The sequence below is a fragment of the Rhipicephalus microplus genome, unplaced genomic scaffold (genome assembly GCF_043290135.1).
Source record: "Rhipicephalus microplus isolate Deutch F79 unplaced genomic scaffold, USDA_Rmic scaffold_13, whole genome shotgun sequence".
Taxonomy (NCBI): domain Eukaryota; kingdom Metazoa; phylum Arthropoda; class Arachnida; order Ixodida; family Ixodidae; genus Rhipicephalus; species Rhipicephalus microplus.
Genome location: NW_027464586.1, coordinates 21,156,273 through 21,178,397, shown reverse-complemented (window position 1 = coordinate 21,178,397; position 22,125 = coordinate 21,156,273). Strand labels below are relative to the sequence as shown.

Here is a 22,125-nt window from a genome sequence, read left to right as displayed (position 1 = left end):
ACAACATATTGATTATTTTGTAAAATAAAAGGGCGAGAGATCAAAGTACTGGATTGATAACCAGATTTGCGCATTCCAAGGACATCCTGCTGCTGTTGAAGTTAGAATCCCATACAACGACGATATCCACTTGAGCACCACTGTTAAGCAGCGGTAGAGGCCACGTTCGTTTCTTGCGCTTCTTCATGTTAAGTAGAACCTCGTTACAACAAAGCGGAATATGATGAACTAATGGATATAATTAAGCAATAGTAATTCCCCTTAAAATTCTCATACGCCCACGTATTTAAAACCTCGTTTTAACGAAGCAAAAATTTCCTCACAATGGAAATAACAAACCATCCTTTGTCTACAAGAAGCATTTACTGATCATTTTGGTATATGTCAATTCAATATCCTATAGCGCACGACGGTTTAGGTATCATCAGAGCTGTGGTTATTCATAACTTGCGCCTTGTGCTCGCCGGGAGCCGCCTGCCAACACGTGCGTGGGTGTGTCTCCCTGCCTCCCCTTTCCTCAGGCACTAATGGACTGGTAAAGGTGCCGCAGGCGACCAGGCCCAGATGTCGCGGGTGCTCTCCTTCTGCCGTTTTTTACAGCCTGCTCAATTCTCTCCATGTGACACCTTCTGATGTCGGATAACTTGCACCTATCAACTTCCAAAACTCCACTGGCTCTATATTGTTGGTTGCATTTGAGGCTTTCGTAGTTTGTCCTCTCTTCATGTAATTTTTTGTCTCCTAAGATAGTTTGCCAGCGACCTGTCTAGCGACTGTACCTCTGACTTTCATTGCATACTCTTTTACTATACTAGTAAGATTATTGTTCATTGTGTTAATGCTAACATAGGTTACCTCATTTATTGCCTCAAATCTATTCTGAATCAAAACTGTCAATACCTGTAATTTCGCTATCATCGCCAGCTCATTAATTGGCTTTTTGCATATCAGTTTTTGTCTTTGCTTTTTTAAATCTAGGTGAATACGAGCTCTTAGCATCTGATCTTGCCAACTACTTCTACATCCTGTACAGCCTAGGTGGGCACACAGAATGAAGTCTATTTCATTTTTAGTTTCGCCATTAGGACTTTGCCACATCCACTTATGGTTAGCCTGTTCTCTGAAAAAGGTATTCAAGGTCCGTAAATTATTACATTCTCCATAATAACGAATAATTCTCCTCTGGCATTTCTAGAACTGATGCCATATTCTCCCCATTGCATGGTCTTTGGCCCGTTTCTTTAAAGCCGCCCATCAGAGTAGTATACTGTGACTGTATTTCATTAATGACTGATTCTACGTCTTCATAGAAGCATTCAGTCTGTAGAATAAAAGTGTCTTCCCCGGTGGAGTGAGCAAAAATGAAGGTTTAATGGCTGAGAGAGGTAACAAACGCATCCAGTGTCGGGCAAAACGTTCTTTCGGGTGCCGCCCTGGTCCTCTTTCTTGAATAAAATATGCAACACACTCCGTGGCCTGAAGTGAATAGTTCGATGGAATAACATTGTGAAAGGGATGTGCAACTTCACGAGAACCCCTGACAAGCGTACATTTAAGAATAACTAAGGTGCACTTGCTTAAAACACTATTCAAACAGGATTAGTGCCACACTAACTGGCCCGACAAAATCCACTTTCGTTATTTCTGATGACCTGCTGCACATGATCAAACTAACGACTTATTCCCAGTGCACTTGTCACGTTCACTAGAAACCGAGCAAGTGTCGTACACTTTTCGATTTCACTTTCACCGTAATTACTCGAATCTAACACGCACCTTTTTTTCGGTTAAGCGAGTTCATAAATCGCATGCGCGTTAGAATCGAGTACGAAAAAAAAAAGAATGAATACGGTCATTCTATTGCCATCGGCATTCCAAAATTGCCGCCCCCTACGTACGTTGGCATGGCACGTCGGCCATTTCTGCCTATGGGTTTCGCATGTGCAGCACTTCTTACGTGTGCTAAGGAGTTCGTCATCTTGGTGTGCATTAGCATCGACGGCATGGAAGGGCCGACTCCAAAAACTCGACGAGTGCACCACGATGCCGCTTTTAAAAGAAAAGTCATTGCGTGTGCCGAAAACTAACGTAAATCGGGCTGCATCGCGGTCATTCGGAGTTCCTGAAACGTGCGTGCGGGACTGGCGGAAACAAAAGCAGAATATTGTTGACAGCAAAGATTCACGCAAAGGCTTCAGCGGACCACAGCAGGGTCAGTTTCCGTAAATTGAAGAGCTGCTCGGCGAGTATGTGATTGAGCAGTGAGCGGCACAGCGGCCCGTGATGACAGAACTGCTCCAAGTGCAGGCTATGCAGTTAGCCTTAGAAAAAGGGTTAATGCGGAGCAAGTTTAAAACAAACAGGTGCTGGCTAACTAACTTTATGAAGAGGAAAGGCTTTTCCCTCTGAAGGCGAACGGGCATATGCCAAAAGTTGCCGGAGGAGTACTAAAGAAAGCTTCAGTTTTCAGAGGTTCGTCCTAAACTTGCGGCACAACAACGGCTCTGCTTGGGCAAATCGGGAATGCCGATCAGACGCCTCTTTACTTCGACATGCCTGGCACCACAACCGTCGAGCTGAAGGGGGTGAAGCAAGCTCGCGTGCTGACATCGGGCCACAGTAAAACTAGAGTGACGGCAATGCTCCGTCGCACGTCAGATAGACACAAGCTTCCCCCGTACCTCATATTTAAACGGAAGACGCTCCCGAAAGGAGTCTTTTTTTTGAGTGGTGTGATCGTGTGGGCCAACGAGAAAAATGGGTGTGCGTTGCAATCGATGTCTTACTTTTTTTTTTCGTCGTGAAAACCCGGTGCGCGTTACAATCGAGGGTGCGATAGAATAGAGTAAATACGGTAATCACTAGCACGGGTCTCCCCAACCAAAACAAGCACGAATTTCGCTTAACCTTGCACAAACACCATCTTGGTGTACTTCTCGGTGAGCAGGCATAACGATGAGCTGAGTTACCGGTTCAGCAGTAGCACTGGTGTTTTCTTGCCGCATGTGACGTGAGCTTCTTTAAGGTGTGTTTGTATCCTGGCTGTACACTTGTCCTCGATAAATGTGTCCTCGTCTTCTGTAGAATAGTTTCCAGGACGTCTGTCGGAGTGGAGCTGCCTGATCGTCTTGTCGTGTTTTCGCTTGAACTCTCGCCTTGCGGATATGTGTCGTGTTGATCTGTGAAGCTTTTGCTTGGATGCAGCTCGGTTATTTGCTTTAATTGAGCTCAGTGCACTAGAAGGAAGTCTAACTTTAAGTCCCCGATCGATGTGATGCCAATGTCCTTGGTAAATGACCACACTGTCTTATTCTCGATATCGACATACGAGAGTTCTTGTGGGGAGTGAGGGATGTCTGTGTCCATGTAGCACAGATGGTATTAGTAGTAGTGCGCTCAAAATGCTGTTCTTCGCACTGTATAGGTCCTTGAAAGGCCCAACCAAGCTTTGTGTTGATGGACACCAGGCCTTGTCGTCGCTCGTCAAGGAAAACTTCGTTTAACAAAAACTTCCACATTTGGTCCGCTCCAATGAGCAAGCATATGCCGTCTACGGTTTTTAATCCAGGAATTACAGTCATGTCTGCAATAAATTCTCTTCATGTAGCAGCTGTTGCGCAAATATGTTCATGGGTGGAAGTTCCATTAGCTGCTCATAAATGAATGGTACTTCTATAGCATCAACATTATGCGTGGTATGGTCATATTGATTTATTAGTGTCACTCTGACAATTTTTAGCCGTTTTTTTCGGTGCTCGCCGACTCCTCCAAATGCCTTGGCATTCATTTCGATGGTGTACACTATAGGTAATCTTAGCTCTTTAGATATGTCTTCTTTAATGAATAGCCGTTGGCTTCTATTGTCTAATACGGCTCTGATAAAACATGAGTCACTTTCGGTTGTCAGCCATGCACGAAATGTCTGTAGTAGGACCGCATTTTAGTTATGTTGCGATGATGACTCATTCATTTTCACCTTCGAAATAGAGGCTCTTACATCGTTTAAGCGCTTCTTTCGCGCGTATTTGGGGTTTCAAACAACTGTTGCGTGCCTTCCGTTGCAGCAACTTATAAGAAATCACATGATGCTGGCAATTTTTAGACCGATGTCCTTTGATGGTGCACTTGAAGCACCTGCCGGACTTTGCTAGGCGGTTCTTTCTTTCATGCAAGCTAATCCCGCATGTGCATGACTCCGTAGTGTGTGCTGCAGAAAGGCAAAAGACACAGGTGCCTTTTTCAGTCCTTGCATGGCTGATCAAAGCAGATCCCGTGGGTTGAGCCTCATGAAGTGTGTCTTGTCAGTGATCTTGAACACCACGACCACCGGCGTCCACAAAAGCAATTTTCTCACCACCTCCATGCGCACGTACTCGATTAGCTCTCGTAGTTCTGTTTCTAACGTTGGAATCGTATCAACGCTCGTTTGTCGGCTCTGTTTGTTTACCAACGTATCTCCGAGTATCCCTTTGGTGAGGATCTTGATAAGCATAGCAGCGTCGGAGAGCTCCGGGCATCTGAGCGCCTTAAGTCCTTTGATATTTCTGTTGACGGTGTCCAATATGTTTTGCAACGAAGCCACATCGCTGGAGGACTTTTCTGTCTTGAGGGTTCATAGGTTTGACAAGTATTGTTGCTCGATAAAAGTCTTGTTTTTAAAGCAGTCTTTTAGAAGGGTGATGGCGTCTTCGTACGACAGCTTCGTGGTTTGAATGCCTTCGATGCCTGTCCAGTCACTAGGCTCTTCAAATAGTGGAATTGTTCGACGTACGATAGGCTGGGGTTTTCGTGAACCGCGTGCCTGAACATATCCAAGAAAGGTTGCCACTGACTTCGTTGAGCTTCCATGTAAGTGAACCAGCTCACCCCGCAGGGGCGTCTGTGAGAGCAGGCGTTTGGTGTGTAGCGACACCACGGACCCGAGCTAACGGGGGGGACTCTGACCTCTTCCCACGCCTAGCCGTGCTCGTGTCCTGGGAAAAGGAGATCCTGGGGGTTGAGCTGACACTGGGTGATTGGACCTTTAAGGTCCTCCAGCAGAGGCAACACAACCCTTTGACTTCGGCTTCACGTCGGGGAAATCGGCAGTCGCCATTTCTTATATCTCTCTCCCTACATCTTCATCTCTCTCCCTACATCTTCGTCTTTATCTCTCACTTTTCATCTGTCCTGTCTTCTATTTTCTTCCGTTTACTTCCAAACTTCCTGGCGACTAGGGTTAACCCTGTGCAAATAGCCTACCTTGGTCTAGGCGCATTGGGTTATAGTTGCATTGTACGGCTGGCGTCTGCAGGTTTTAGCATCCGTAAACTGGTAGCGTCCCCTCGTTGGGCTCCGTGGTGGGTGGCCACCAATGCTTCTGAAGAAAATGAAACAGGCATGCATAGAGCTTTTCTTCTGTTAAATGATCGTACCGCCTTAAACTGCGTACGCACCAAAGACTTTGGTTTTTCAACCGTTCAAATGAAAACTTCGCCCATTTTCATGTCATACATAGTGAGAAAAGTGACAAGCAAGCCAGAACTGTATCCCCCTTTGTAGTAGCCAGGTGTCTTACAGAAACTGAATGTAGGAACAGCGCAACCTAGAAGTAGTTACTTCGTAACTACGGAAGTGAAAAAACAAAGACAGAAAAGAGCGCTCTTTTCTGTCCTTGTTTTTTCGCTTCCGTAGTTACGAAGTAACTACTTCTAGGTTGTGCTGTTCCTACATTAAGTTATGTCCTACCAACTTGCCCAAGTTTCCACACGTATTACAGAAACTCTTGGCACCGGGTACAAAGTTACCAAAATGGCCAGCGGAGACCTCCTCCTCGAAATTCGACAAAAAGAGCAGTTTGAGAAGCTACACAATCTTTCGATTTTTGGTGGCACTCCGATCATATTGTAACACCACACAGATCAATGAACACAACCCGTGGAGATGTATCTGACACTGATTTGCTTGGCCTGCCCAAAAAGGAACTTCTGGAGGGGTGGAAGACTCAGAATGTGACCAATGTACAAAGGATCATCATCAGTATAGACAACAAGGAAACACCAACAAAACACCTAATACTCACGTTCGCTTTCAGTAATCTGCCAGAAAGTATTCAAACAGGGTACATGAAGACCTCTCTCAGGCCGTACATACCGAACCCTCGTCGTTGCTTCCAATGCCAGAGGTATGGCCATGGCTCTAAAAGCTGTCGTGGTTTCCAGACTTGTGTGCAATGTGGAGTCTTAGGCCACGTGTCTGAGAACTGCAAACAACTGCCACACTGTGTAGACTGTGAAGGAAACCATGCCGCATATTCACGCTCCTGTGTATACTAGAAGAAAGAAAAAGAGGTAATTACGTTGAAGGTGAAGGAAAACATTTCATTTAAGGAAGCACGGCGAAGAGTCTCACCATTCTATGAACCTACATATGCTGATGCGGCGCGTCCGGGGGCAGCGCAGCACCAGCCCTCGCCACTCCTTCGGCCCGCGCATACCGAGCCTGCGGTTGTGGCACCTGCCCCCAAGACGGCTGTAATCCAGACTACACCACCTACTCCCGAACAGCAACCGGAGACTCCAGGGTCCTCAGGTCTCAAGGCCTCACCTCACCAGGCGAGGCCCAAAATTCGAACTAACAGCTCGCACGTGCAGGCATCCAGTGCCTCCGAAAAGGCAATGGATACGTCAATACCCTTGGTGCCGAAAGAGCGGCGTGGCTCCTTGGAGCGCACCAAGAAAACAAAAAAAGCAGATAACAAGGACTGGTGGCGGCCCTGTTAAGTGAACGCAAATTCCCTGCCTAAACAGCCACTCGCTTTTCGTACACACAGCACTACTTTACATTCACCATGAACACTCAAATTATACAATGGAACGACAGGGGCCTTCTCAGAAACCTTGATGACATCCAAGAACTTTTACACGAACACTCACCAAAAGTGTTGTGTGTACAAGAAACACACCTAAATTCAAAACACACCAACTTTCTTCGTAAATACGTTATTCTCCGAAAGGACCGTGATGATGCCATGACATCATCCGGAGGTGTTGCCATTATAGTGAATCAAGGGATTGCATGCACACACTTACAACTTCAAACATCCCTTGAGGTAGTGGCTGTTCGAGCTGTTCTTTTTGATAAACTGATCACAATTTGCACTATTTACATTCCTCCTAGCTATCAGCTGCAAAGGCATGATTTACACTTTTTAATTGATAAACTCCTGGAGCCTTATGTTCTCCTTGGCGACTTTAATGCGCATAGCAGGCTATAGGGTGACTCTCGTTGCGACTCGCGAGGTCGACTGATTGAACAGTTTCTTCTCTCGTGGAGCGCGTGTCTCCTAAATCAAGAAAAACCAACCTATTATAATTTCGCTAATAATACCTACTCCTCCATAGAGCTAAGCATAGTATCGCCGTCTCTTGTGCCTCTACTCCAGTGGAAAGTCATCATTAATCCATACGGAAGTGACCATTTTCCCGTAGTTTTGAGCACAACTACAGCTACTGAGTTTCCACCACGTGTTCCCAAATGGTTCATAAACAGAGCCGACTGGGAACAGTTTTATACCATCGCTCGTTTAGGTTGGAGTGACATATGTACTTTGAGCATTGATGTTGCTGTCAACTACATCACAGAGTTTTTGATTGCCGCAACAAAATGCATCCCACTAACAAACGGACACCCTGGAAAACGGCGTGTGCCGTGGTAGAACTCTGAATGCCGAAACGCACGCAAACAGCAAAACAGAGCATGGAAATTGCTTCGGAACTCACCGACAGCCGAAAATCTTGACACCTTTAAGAAAATAGTCTCAAGGCAGGAGAACACGTCGGCAGGCCAGAAGAGAAAGCTGGCAAAAGTTTTTGTCAGGGATCAATTCATACACACAGGAGGCTAAAGTCTAGAACATGGTTGGTAGGGTAGCAGGAAGAAAACAATGCACACACACTCGTAAACACACAGGGTGATACCTTGGAAGATCAGGTGAACTTCCTCGGTGCACACTTCGAACTGGTGTCCAGCTCGTCACACTATACTGACGCTTTCCAAAAATACAAAACAAGAATAGAAAAGCAGAAACTCGAACACAGATGTACTAGATACGAGGCATATAACCAAGCTTTCTGTTTAGCTGAGCTCCAAACATCTCTAAACTCTTGCAGTAATTATGCCCCAGGTTCTGACCGTGTGGTGTATGAAATCTTAAAAAAACCTACCAGTCGAAACTCAAAAAAACTTACTTTATTTGTACAATGCTATCTGGTTTTCTGGCGCTATCCCTACTTCCTAGAAAGAGGCTATCATTATTCTCATTTTGAAAGAGGGCAAGGGCCATTCTTCAGTTTCGAGTTATAGGCGTATTTCACTTGCAAGCTGCTTGAAACAAACAATTTACTTGACCCATTTCAGTTTGGGTTTCGAGAGGGTAGATCCACCACAGACCACCTTGTTCGTATCGAGGCACAGATCAGAGACGCTTTTGTCTATAAACAATACTTTCTCTCTGTGTTCCTCGATATCGAAAAGGCTTACAATACAACATGGCACTTTGGAATACTAATAGACCTGTCCCACCTTGGCGTACGTGGCAGAATGCTTACTATAATCAAAAGTTACCTGTCAAACCGGACATTCCGAGTTCGAGTAGGCAGCATTTTTTCCCAACCATTTGTCCAAGAAACAGGCGTGTCACAAGGAGATGTACTTAGTTGCACACTTTTTATTATCAAAATAAATTCTTTGTGCTTGTCTATCCCTCCCTGTTTCTAAGTGTTCTAACAAGCTACATGAACTCGGCCTTGATCAATGCGCAACTCTGGCGGAAAGTGTTCAGCACTTAAGTGATGTTTTTGATGACATGAGGGTGAGGCAGGACGAGCTGGTGACTGCGAACCGCGCACTCTCCGCAAAAAATGAGGCGTTGGAAAAAAAAGTTGCTGATCTAGAACAGTATTCTCGACTGAATAATGTTGAGATAAAGGGTGTTCCGGTCACGCAAAATGAAGATTGCCTTGCAATCGTGAAAACCATTGGCAATGCCATCGGCTGCTCTGTTTCTCCCTCTGACTTGGACGTTGTCCATCGTGTGGCCACAAAGTCTAAGGAGAAGAACATTATCGCTCGCTTTTGTTGCCGCGAGAAGAAAGGCGAGTTTGTTCGTAGGGCTCGCAAAGCCCGTCTACGTACTGGCCAAATTGGCTTTTCTGGTTCCACTGATGCTGCTGTGTTCGTTAATGATCACCTTACTGTCGAGAACAAACGCTTGTTTTCTAAGGCACTAGCTCTTAAGAAGGAGAAGAGCTGGCAGTTTTTATGGACGGACAACTGCCAGATTAAGGCTCGTCAGACTAGCAGCAGCAAAGTGTTCATCTTAAAGTCTGAGAACGACCTTCGGGTTTTCAACTAAGTCGCGTGTTATCGATTCTAGGGACAATTCTCTCTCTCTCTCTCTTTTTCTAATTTTTTTTTTTTTTTGTCCTTGACGAGTACTTGTCAATCATGTCCTTTTCTGCTGAAGAATTTATTTCGTTTCTATCTGACAATCAACGCTCTCTAGTTCATTTCAATGCACGTAGCTTGCGAAGGAATCACGACAACATTAATAGTTTCATTCACTCTACCAGACACTCTTTTTCATTTATATGTATATCAGAAACCTGGCTTTCCGATGTGGATGCTAATCTATATGGTTTTACGTCGTACAAATCTGAATACTGTCATCGTGCATCTGACAACTATGGTGGCTCAGCCATTTTCATTTCTTCTGGCATTAATTATATTCGCAGATTGGACCTTCATATTACCATCCCCTATTGCGAATCAGTTTGGATAGAAATTGAACAGCCACAGGTTACTCATAATCAAACAAATTTAATACTCGCTTGCATCTATCGCTCACCTTCCTCCTCATTTATCCAGTTCTTATCGGCTCTTGAGACTGTCCTGAACACTCTATCAATGGAGAACAAAAATGTATTGTTGGTAGGCGATATCAACATTAACCTATTAGATTCTCATTCAAGAACTACAAGTGCCTATAATGATTGCCTTCTAGGGTACGGGTTAACGTGCCTCATCGATTCGTACACTAGATCCAACCCACGTGGCTCTAACACTCTTTTGGATCATGCTTTTTGTAACTTTAATCCTAGAGTGTCCGGGGTGGTTGATGTCGATATTACCGATCATTATCCCATCTTCATCACATTTGATAGCCCTATAACTCAAATCAACACAATTTTTACTGCACTGCGATTTGACAAAGACAATTTCATCAGTGCAATTTCAAACTGTGACTGGTCCAAAGTTAGCTCGCAAGCTGATCCACAATCAGCGGTTGATACATTTTCTTCTTTATTCTCAGAAGCTGTTTCTTCTAGTACTCACACTATTGCTTATAACAAGAAATACCAAGAGCCTCAAAGCCCTTGGATGACATCTGCCTTATTAACCAGTCTCAGAAAGAAGGATAACCTCTATAGGAAAGTTAAGAGACAACCCTTTAATATCGCCTTGGCACTTCGCTATAAAAGTTACTGTAATACTCTTAACTCTTTGCTAAAACTTGCCAAGAAACGCTATTATAATGAGGAATTTATAAAGAACAAAAATAATCATAAAAAACAGTGGAAACTGCTCAATGAATTCTTGAATTCGCCTACAATTAACTCGCCCATAACGAAAATCATTCACCATAACGCTACTTATTGTCACTCTGACGACATTGCTAATGCGTTTTCTGAGTATTTTTGTTCGTCATCCAATTCCTCAAAAAATGTTCCTTCACCTAGTTTGCCGCGCTTACCTCACTCATTTTTTCTCTTTCCCTCTTCCTCTGACGAAATAGTATCAGCTATTCGTAATCTTAAAAATACTTCTCCCGGTCTGGATAACATTTGTGCACACCATTTAAAGATGGTGGCTCATATAATTTCTCAGCCCTTAACCCATATAATCAATCTCATTTTTTCTAAAGGTTCTTTTCCTGACTCATTAAAGCGTGCAAAAATTATACCAATTTTCAAGAAAGGCGATAAAGATGATATTAAAAATTATAGGCCTATCTCTATTCTTCCATCATTAAGTAAACTAATTGAACAACTGTTTGTAAAGCGTCTTAGTTCTTACCTTTCGAAATTTAATGTTATAAAACCTTCCCAGTTTGGTTTTCGTCATGGAAGCTCCACTAACCTTGCTCTGCTTTCTTTGACAGACTTCATCAAACATTCCATTGATACTGGTAACTTCTCGGGTTCAGTCTTTTTGGATTTAACTAAAGCCTTTGACACGCTCAATCACTCCATTCTTTTCAATAAGTTAGATTCTTATGGTATTACTGGACCAGCTTTAAATTTTCTGAAAAGTTACCTGTTTAACCGAAAAAATGTGGTCTTTACAGGTGGCTCTTACTCTAACATTAAGATTACCAATCAAGGTGTTCCGCAGGGGTCCATTCTTGGCCCCCTCCTATTCATTATTTATATTAATGATCTCCCTGACGTCATTTGCTCTGCACATTGTGTTTTGTACGCTGACGACACCACAGTATCATGTAAGGCCAAAACAGTTCCATCTTTAATATCAAAACTAAACTCTGTACTCAGCGATGTAGTTTTATGGTGCAACAACAATGATCTAACGATAAACCCCTCGAAAACTCAGTTCATGGTTTTCAGGTCTGCTCATAAACATTTGTTAACATCTGCTGCTATAACTATGGGTCCTAATACTATCCATGCTTGTGATACTGTTTCTTTTCTCGGTGTACGTTTAGACATAACCCTTAATTTTGGTCTACACTTATTAGACATAAAGAAAAAGACTGCTTTTGGTATTCGTGCATTGATTAAAGCTAGGCCATATTTTTCCACTAATGCATTACTATCGCTCTACTTCTCATTTATTCATAGTCATTTTAACTATGGCATAATTACCTGGGCCAACACCTATCACTCGTACATCTCATCTGTACAACATATACAGAACCAAGCAATCCGCATTATCACTTTCAGCCCTCGTCGTTCGAACGCTATTTCTTTGCTTAGACAATACAATATTCTGTGTATTAGTAGGTTATTTGAATTTCATTGTACTTGTTTGTTCTTTAATATAATTCACCGTCGGCTACCCTTCGACCTCATCAACTGTGACTTATTGATAAACACTAACCGCACTCGCTTCGCATTGGAGCGAAATTTATTACTACCCCGAGTTTGCACTAATTACGGCATAAAGTCTTTGTCATTCACAGCTATTTCATTATGGAACTCTATTCCACCAAATATAAAGTCTCTATCCAACTTGTATACATTCAAAAAAACTTTGAAATTATATCTTCTATCACTATAAATTATTCTATGTTGTCCTTTTTGCATTTTGACTTAGCGATTGTATTTGTTGAAGTTGTGGTTATTACTATGTTTTATCGCTTCGTTATTTTTCTATAGTTGCTTTATAGCATTGTTTTGTTAATATTACATTGTCTTGCCATTTGCCTTTGCACTTGTTTACATGCTTTCTTCATCGTGGGTCCCCCTACAGTCTTCGGACTATGGGACCCTAGTCTGTAAAACGTCTTCTTCATTTTATGTATCGCCAGTCTGTTAATAATAATAAACTTCAAACTTCAAACTTCAAAATATCGTTTACTCCACGTATGTCGACGACGTCCACTTCGGTTTTAAGTCTTGTAATCTGGCCATATGTGAGCGGCAGGTTCAGCTCTGCCTGAACAAAGTCTCCAATTGGGCAAAAGAAAACGGGGTCCCGCTGAATGCACAGAAAAGCACGTGTGTCTCGTTTTCCTGGAAGGGAGGCCTTCATCCCGAGCCTGATATTCAACTGCATGGGCAATGTCTTGCTGTTAATACTGAACATAAATTCTTAGGCTTAATATTGGACACTAAGCTAAGCTTCATACCACACATCAAGTATTTGAAAAACAAGTGCATAAAAGCTATAAATGTTCTGAATGTGTAGTCACGCACTACATGGGGAAGTGACAAGAAGTGTTTAATGAATTTATATAAAAGCCTCATACATACCCGCCTAGACTATGGGGCAATAGCATATCACTCTGCGACACCTACTGCCCTTAAAATGCTTGATTCTGTTCATCATCTAGGCATCCGCCTCTCTACGGGTGCTTTTTGCACTAGCCCCATGGAAAGCCTGTATGTGGAATCGAACAAAGAGTCGCTCCACCTAAAGAGATGTTTCATGTCTTTTAAATAATATTTTAATGTAAGTGCTGACAAGAATCACCCATCACATTCCACAATTAATGACATGTCAAGCCTTGCTTTGCTTGAGAAACGGTCTTCTATAAGACAGCCCTACTCACTCCGTGTGAGGGGTCTAGCGAAGGAAACCGGTGTGCCACTTGAACACCGCTTGATGGCTCCCGCAGTATGCCTCCCACCGTGGCAGTGGCAGGCGATAGATTGTGACGCGTCTTTCTTGGAGGCTACGAAGCATGCACCGATTGCACTTATCCAGACATACTTCCTTGAACTAAAACATAAGTACACATGTCCTGAGTTCTTTACGGATGCTTCAAAGTCTAACACTTCTGTCTTGTACGCAGCCATCAACCCATCCTTTTTGGAAGCCGGCGTTCTGCACTCTGATGCAAGCATTTTCACCGGTGAAGCTTATGCGGTACTTGCGGCTGTTAAGCACGTTAAACAAACAAAACTACAGAAGGCAATAATATATACAGATTCCCAAGCGTAGTAAAAGCTCTGAAAACACCTAAAAAGCACAAAAGCCCTGTCCTTGTCTCGCTTTATTCACTCCTATGCACAGTGTACTCCTCCAAGCAGCATGTTGTAGTCTGCTGGGTGCCAGGACACCATGAAATACAAGGCAACATTCTGGTGGACCAGCTAGCTGGATCCGTCAACAAAACGGCTAGCAACACATCGATACCAGTTCCTGCACTGGACTAGAAAGCTTTTCTAAAACGAAAACTAGGGGGTTATTGGCAGAGCACATGGGACACGCACACAGGTAATAAATTGCATGTCATCAAGCTGCAACTTGGTCAATGGCCACCAGTATCAAAATCACGCCACACAGAAGTAATACTTACAAGGTTAAGAACAGGACATACATACACTACACATTCATTTCTTTTGTCTGGTGGCGATCCACCTTTGTGTAAAAGATGTGGAAAAGCGCTCACCGTACTTCACATTCTGATCCAGTGTGAAGAGTTAGACACGCTAAGAAGACAACACTTTTCATTACCCTACCGACAGCAGATACCACTTCATCCTGCAATGTTCATCGGTAGGGAACCACTTTTTACACATAAATCATTGTTAGCTTTTTTAAGAGAGGTTCGTAGTTTTCATATCATATACCCGGGAATCCCATAGCACGACCTCTCTAAAGAGGTCTCCGCTGTGGTGGCTACACTCAGCAAAGCACTTGCCTCACGGCTCTTGGACGCAAGGGTGTGAATGAGTGAGGCACTTGTGCTAATGCCATACATGTCCACTATCGTTTTTATTTTCACAAACTTTTGTCATCCATTAACAGCACACACCTTTCACGGCATGGTCATAATTTTATTACTTTTACGTTTTTACCCGCCTTAGCGGGAGGAATTTTATGGCCCTTATACAGCAACTTATCATTGTTCATATCTCTAGTAACATGAACTGGCACTCTTTGGCCATGAAATGGCCCTTGCGCCACAAAACATCAAACATCATCATAAGTGAACCAGCTCAAGTTTAGGTCAACGAGAGCCGACGAACCCATGGGTCATCTGATCGCCAGAGACAGGACTACCTGCAGTGACGAAAGCTTCATTTGTGATGTTGGTTGCCGCACTGTTGAGGATCCTGGACGTCCACACCTTCAGCTCCTCTATGTGGTGACTGAGCAACGCCAGCGTAGCAGCAGTGTTGTCTTCATATTCTGCTACGGAGGCATAATTTTCTGCGACTTAGTCGTCGGTAAGATGTGCTTCAAGTTTCAAGTTGAGCGCTCACGGGCCTCCGTTGTATGCCTTCAGCCGGTTGTGCACCACACGAAGGTTTGATGAATCGAACTGCTTGGAGTCCATCAGTTGCCGTGCTTCGTTTCATAAAGGTGTGTGCAGAGCTCGCTGAGCCATTTATTTGCCTTTGATGCGCTCCATCTTCATTGCGGGCGAAGTCCTTTCATTGTGTTTCATGGATCGCAGAGTCCCGGGTTTCTCGGCACCATAAAATGTAACAGGAAAGTGTTTTCGCCGGTGGAGTGAGCAAAACAATGGTTTAGTGGCTCAGAGAAGTAACAAATGCGTCCAGTGTCCGGCAAAAAGTTCTTTCGGCGCCCCTCAGGCACAAGCTCTCCGCTCGTGCCCACGCTTCATTGCATTGCCTTTTTTCTTGAATAAAATGTTCAACACAACCAAATGATCACCATGGTTCGATGTTGGGGCATATGCCTGTATCACCTTCATCTTGTTCCTTTTGTTAATCTTGATTATGATACTTGCCACGCTCTCACTGATGTCAGTGTTCGTCTTTGTTGCCAGCGATAATCTTGTGTATAAGAAACCCCACCCATAGTTATAGAACGTGTCCATTCTTCAGCGCTGTATAAGCCTCACTTGTCCTCCTAACTTTGCTGAGCCCTATTAAATCCAATTTAACACTGTCTGATTCCTTGAATAGCACAACTAGACTAGGTACACTAGATAGCCTTCTAGTGTTGAGCGTAACCATGTTCAGATTTCAATGACGGCCTGTCCGGACTCAGAGAGTGTTAGCACCCTCTGCTGCATTGCAGGTCTGAGTGCACCGCTGTGAACAGTTGCTTCACAGTCGCTGGGTACTTTTGTAAGGGAGGTAGTGGCCAAGTCCTGCACCAGGGTGGCCAATCCTTCCCTGGTGAGGAAGTGCATTACTGGGAGGTGGTCGCCAGTAGGGCCACACCCTAGACCTCTTTTTTTTCTTCTTTTTAACGATTCCTTCATCACGCATTTTAAGTAAATATACAATTAAGATTAGTCCGGCATCTGCATGCGAAGCAAATTTGGTCGTTGCATGCCAGGCTGCTACGTTATTATAAGTAGAGGGTTCTGTTGCACCTTCCTGGCACTCTAAAATACCACTTGACCACCTAGGAGCTCGCAACTGACGTTGTAATGACTCTTAGCTCGCCTGGCCTTTTATCACCCGTCGAAAGTTCATATTTTCATTATATATAAAAACCTATTAAGAAACCCAATAATACCAGTGAAGTGTCACTATTTGCACCCACCAGTGATTCCAATGCTCTGAGCTTCAATCGAACTATCATCTCGCATTGGAGTCCATCTCGTTTCACTCACAAGGAACCGTCACATTTATTGATAAAATGAAATTTTACTATATAATAAATTATTTATTTATTTATTTATTTATTGATACTGCGGGCCAATATGCCGGTTCATGCAGGAGGGGTGTTTTCATGGTATTGATGGCATTAATTGCAAATTTTAATGAAGACAAAGTAATATAGCTTCATCATCCTGAAAGGCATATTTTCACGATCATATCATGACTGTACTACCTGAACACTGGAGAACTGCTGCCATATTTTTAGAACATAACGGCAGCGACAAACATAATCCCTCTATCATCCCATATCTCTCACATAGTAGCGGTGTGGGCTCGGCAACAACGTATCGATGGCAAACGTTCACCTGCAACGTCTGTTTTTCATGCAGATTGTCGCCTGGGCAGTTGTTTCGACAGTCTTCCGCACGGAGCCTCACGGTACGGACGGAAGCTTGGTCTCACTGCACTGGCGACCACAGCGCCCAATCGACTTGCCACTTACGCCCTTCACTGACAGCCCCTTCAAGATTGCTGCATCGCCAAACTGCCACCTGTTCTACCCCGCCATCTGCACTCCCCAAAGTCACGTGGTTCCCACGTCACTGGCCCGACACCGGCGCCACACCGCTACGATAAAAGTACCAGCGTCACCCGTAGCCCCTCCAGTGGGCTCGGCAACAACGTCTCGATGGCGAATGCTCACATGCGACGCCTGTTTTTCATGCAGATTGTCGCCTGGGCAGGTGTTCCGACAGTCTTCCGCACGGAGCCTCATGGTACCGACGGAAGCTTGGTCTCACTGCACCGGCGATCACTGCACCCTATCGACTTGCCACTACCGCCCTTCACTGACAGCCCCCTTCAAGACCACTGCATCGCAATACTGCCGCCTGTTCTACCCCGCCTTCTGCACTCCCTGAAGTCACGTGGTTCCCACGTCACTGGCCCGACACTGGCGCCACACCGCTACTATAAAAGCACCAGCGTCACCCGTGGCCCCTCCAGTGGCCTCGGCAACAACGTATCGATGGCGAACGCTCACATGTGACGCCTGTTTTTCATGCAGGTAACGAACCGCTACTCCATATTTGCCAAACCTACACGGCATGATATGTTGATAGTGTTGCCGAGCCCGCGGTATTGCTATGGTGCCCTTTATCATTACTGCTACTACTTACTAAACCTGTTGCTGCTCTCCGCAGACATAGGAGAAAACCCAGGCCCTACTACCCATTCATCCTCCACAGAAAACCCAGGCCCTACTACCCTTTCATCCTCCACCCAAACAGCTGGTGACTTCTTGTCTGCCCTTGATGAAGGTCGATTATCCCTTTTAAAAGAAATGAAAAGCATTCAGTCTACACTGTCCCAGTATGATAAAACTTTTGAGAACAAGAACCAAAGGCTTGCTAAAATTGAAGCAGACTGTGCGAACGTAGCCACCTTTAAAGCAGACGTCGACAAAATTTGTTTCATCGCTGTACAAAATTCCAAACAAATCGCTGAACTAGCTTGCAGTATTGACCATTTCAACGATAGAGCCCAGTGAAATAACTTTATATTTTATGGACACAAAGATTCTGGACGCAAAATGTGGGCCCAATCGGATGCTTTAATCATAGATCACTGTAAAGCTGCCCTCAACCTGACCTTAACCCACGCAATATTGAACACGCACACCGACTGAGAACATTCCATCCTAGCAAAGATAGGCCCATAATTGTAAAATTCACGCATTTCAAAGATAAAGACCGTACTCTATCGAACGCAAGAAAACTGAAAATACTACGCACAGCATTTCAAAAGATTACTCCCCCAACACCTGTCTGATACACAAACGACTGATCGAATTTGGCAAAGCCCAGTCCCGACCTTATAAGCTCGTATACTGCAAATTAACCATTGACGAGGTGACTTACATTTTTAAACCAACTACACAAACGGTACTACCACGTGCACCATAGCTACCCACTAAAGCCCATGTTCAATAGGAAAACGTTCTTTCAGTTATCTATACTAACATTAGGAGCCTATTGCCTAAAAGCGATTCCCTGCACAGTCTCATCCAGGCTACCGAGGGTAAATTAGTAGTACTAACCGAAACATGGCTGAATTCATCTATGCTTGACTCAGAGTTGCTTCCTATATTTGCTGATTTTGATATTTTCCGCTGCGATTTCCAAAACAAACGGGAGGGTGGGGTCTTAATTGCTGCTCACCATAGTTTGCAATGCTGCGCAGTAGACATTCCTTCTTGCCTCGAAATTATCTTCATCCGCTGCAAAGCTGCCGCTCCACCCATTACAATTTTGCGTTTGCTACCGGTCCCTTGACTCCGATCCCTCATTTATTGGAAATTTTTATGATGCTCTCCAACTGGCAACTTCAGAATCGATCGGTTCCCCTTTCCTTCTACTCGGAGACTTCAGTTTCCCCTCAATAACTTGGCCCAGCTTAGCACTAACGACTTCAAAAAATAATATTGAAAGTGACTTTTAGATATTTGCCTAAGGTTCAATTTATCCCAAGTGATAACATTTCCTACACGAACAACCCATAATTCAACAAGCCTGCTAGATTTACTCCTAACGTTCGAGCCTGATGAAATTTCGTCGGTTTCTAATCTAACCAGCCTAAGCGATCACTCAGTCATTCATGCCAGTTTCCAATACAACTTGCTGAACCACCCCAAAATTAAAGAAAGAATAACACTATACGACAATGCCAATTATGAAAGTATGAATAATGAACTTTCTTCTTCTTACGATTGGTTTCTCTCAGATTTTTGGAAACGGTCTGTTGACGAAAACTGGAAGCTTTTCAAAGAGAAAATGCAATAATTAATAAACACCTATATTCCTACCATCATCATTAGAGAACGTCCTACTTCTTTGTGGTACAACAACGCATTAAAACGCTTTAACAACAAAAAGAAGAGACATTTCTGCTCGGCTAAGGCCTCGAATTCTAAGCAAGCATGGGAAAGATATCGTAATACTTAAAAGTTTTACAAATCCATGATTTAAAATGCTAAGCGAACATTCTTCTCGTCTACCCTCCCAGACATGATATGCACTAACACTAAACTGTTCTAGAAGGCCATTAACCCAACTCACGTGAAACCTATCTCGTTATGCGATCCACAAAATGTTACAATCCCTGAGTTCTATGTCGCAGAAACACTAAATTCAATATTTTGTTCTGTCTTCACCGATGAACCCGAAGATATACGTACTCCCTTGTGCTTCCACTCATGATTTCCCTGTTATGCCTATCGTCATCTTCGAACCTCTCGGTATCATTAAAGTGATCGAGTCATTAAAAGTGATGTCATCAGCTGGAATTGATTGCATAAATTATAAAGTTCTGATAAACTTTAAACATTTTTCTGCTGTTATACTGTCTCATATTTTTCATTAATCACTGTCATCTGTAGTGGTTTCACGAGACTGGAAGGTCGGCAAGATCATTCCAATTCCCAAGAAAGGTCCGTCATCATCTCCTTCCAGCTACCATCCAATATCACTAATATGCATATGCTGTAAGCTTATGGAACATATTGTCTACTCTCAAACCGTGCAATTTCTTTCGTCTGTAAATTTTTTCCACCCCAGTCAGCACGGTTTTCAGAAAGGCCTCTCATATGACACTCAACTCACGCTTTTTATTAACGATATCAGCACATGTCTTGATCATAATATCCTTGTTGACGCTCTCTTTCTAGATTTCGAAAAAGCCTTTGATAAGGTACCCCATAAATGCCTCTTATTAAAACTTTCACGCTTAAACCTTGACCTTGCCGTTTTAAACTGCATTGAAAATTTTATTTCAAATCGTGAACAGTTTGTTTGTGCCAACCAAGTATCATCATCGCGCCGTCAAGTAGTCGCAGGTGTACCCCAGGGTACAGTCCTTAGTTCCCTCCTGTTCTTAATTTATATAAACGACCTTCCTAATAATATATCGTCAAGTATCTGTTTATTCACAGATGACTGTGTCATCTATCGCCCTATTAATGACCTTAATGACTCCTGCATTTTCTAAAATGATCTATTAACAATTAAAACGTGGTGCAGAACTTGGTTAATGACTCTAAACATTAACAAAATGTCTGTCATTTATTTTCACCGTAGGAAACATTACCTGGCTTCAACATACTTTATTTTCGGCTCTAATTTGTCCCCTGTGGACTCCTATAGGTATTTAGGTATAAACATAACTTCCTATCTTAATTGGACACCTCACATAATAAACATCTGTAACGAAGCAAATAAAGTTCTTGGCTACCTCAGATGAAATTTACGCCTTGTCCTTCCTCCTGTAAAACGTTTAGCCTACCTAACATTAGTACGCCCAAAACTCATATACGCTTGCGCCGTCTGAGACCCGCACCAATCTAATCTATCTAAAATGTTGGAATCTATTCAGAATAGGGCCGCAAGGTTCATTTACTCTGAATATTCATATCACTCAAGTGTCACTAATCTGAAAGACCAGGCCCAACTTCAGAATCTAGAATTGTGACGCAAGGCCGTTAGACTAACCCTTTTTCACAAATTCTTTCATTCATTGTCTGATGCATCCAGTATCTTGCCCGCGCATCGAATTTCTTCTCGTACTAGCCACCGCAACACTGCTTATCCTACGCATAACCGCAAAACTGCCCACCTTCCCTCGTTCCCTCGTTCTTTGTTCAAACAGCAAAGGATTGGAATGATTTTCCACCCGATGTCATGCTCCACACAAGCCCAGTTCTGTTCAAAACCCACATCGAAAGAATTCTGTACCACAGCCCACCCCTCATTTAACACCTTGTAATGGGGCATTTGAGGTATACTAAATAAATAAATAAATAAACAACATGTATACCATGCAGAATAATAGAACAAATAATGTTACCTTATCTTGCTAATTTTTTTAAAGATAATGCCTTCTTCTCTTCAACTCATCGTTGCTTTCAAAAGTATTTTTCTCGTCATACTGAACTAATTTCTTGTACTAATGATTGGCATTCCTGTTGGTGCTCTGCTTCTTTACATGACTGTATATTTCTTGACCTTGCTAAAGCGTTTGATAAAGTTGACCATTCACTGCTCTTATATATACTAATTGTGTTAAAAATCGATCCTGCAGTTTTAACTGAATTCGTGCATTTGCGCTTGTTGGTTCTGGGGTTTCTGAAAGATCAGTACTTTGCCATCTGCTGTTGTAATCTATATAAATTACTCAGCTACTGCTGTTACTCTTACAATGTATTTATTTGCTGGCGACTTTGTAATTTATTGTAAAATATCTAATGACAGTGATATTCATTTTCTGCAGGCTGATCCCCGTAACATCATACTTCATTGCTGTCCTACATCTGAAACAGAGCTAAGCACTGAAAAATGCCAGTCTGTGAAGATTTTTCGGTGGAATACAACTTGTCCAACACACTTTCTTCACAGTGACACCCTTGAAACGGTAACATCTTAGCGGTAACATCTTAGCCGTACCTAGGCGTCCACTCTGAAATTGCATACAAACTATATAGCATTCAAAGCTAACCAAACACTTCGTCACCTTCGAAGAAACTGCTTTCTTGCTCCATCGTCACTAAAGTTACTAAGTATAGACCGCTTATAACGTAAGTCGCGGGAATTGTGAATATCCACCCTATAAACGGTACGGCACTATAATTAAAACAAACTCTTTCAAGGGCCGCAGTTGCACAAAATGTGTTGGGCATGCAGCCTCGCGTGTCCGAGAAAGAAAGCATGTAATGTGTGTCTGGCAATTTAAGTTGCTGAATGTTAAAAATATTTAATGTCCAGACTCG

The 22,125-nt window shown here is 43.2% G+C and overlaps 2 protein-coding genes across 9 annotated transcripts in view; both read left to right on the top strand.

Annotated features, from left to right (window-relative positions):
* LOC119162994 (p38b MAP kinase) overlaps positions 1–22,125 on the top strand; it is a 455,785-nt gene that overhangs the window by 276,785 nt on the left and 156,875 nt on the right. The window lies entirely within an intron of this gene.
* Positions 16,658–17,355, top strand: LOC142784026 (uncharacterized). Its single transcript, XM_075882647.1, has 2 exons — positions 16,658–16,945; positions 17,035–17,355. The coding sequence occupies exons 1-2, from the start codon at positions 16,658–16,660 to the stop codon at positions 17,353–17,355; spliced, it is 609 nt and encodes a 202-aa protein (XP_075738762.1).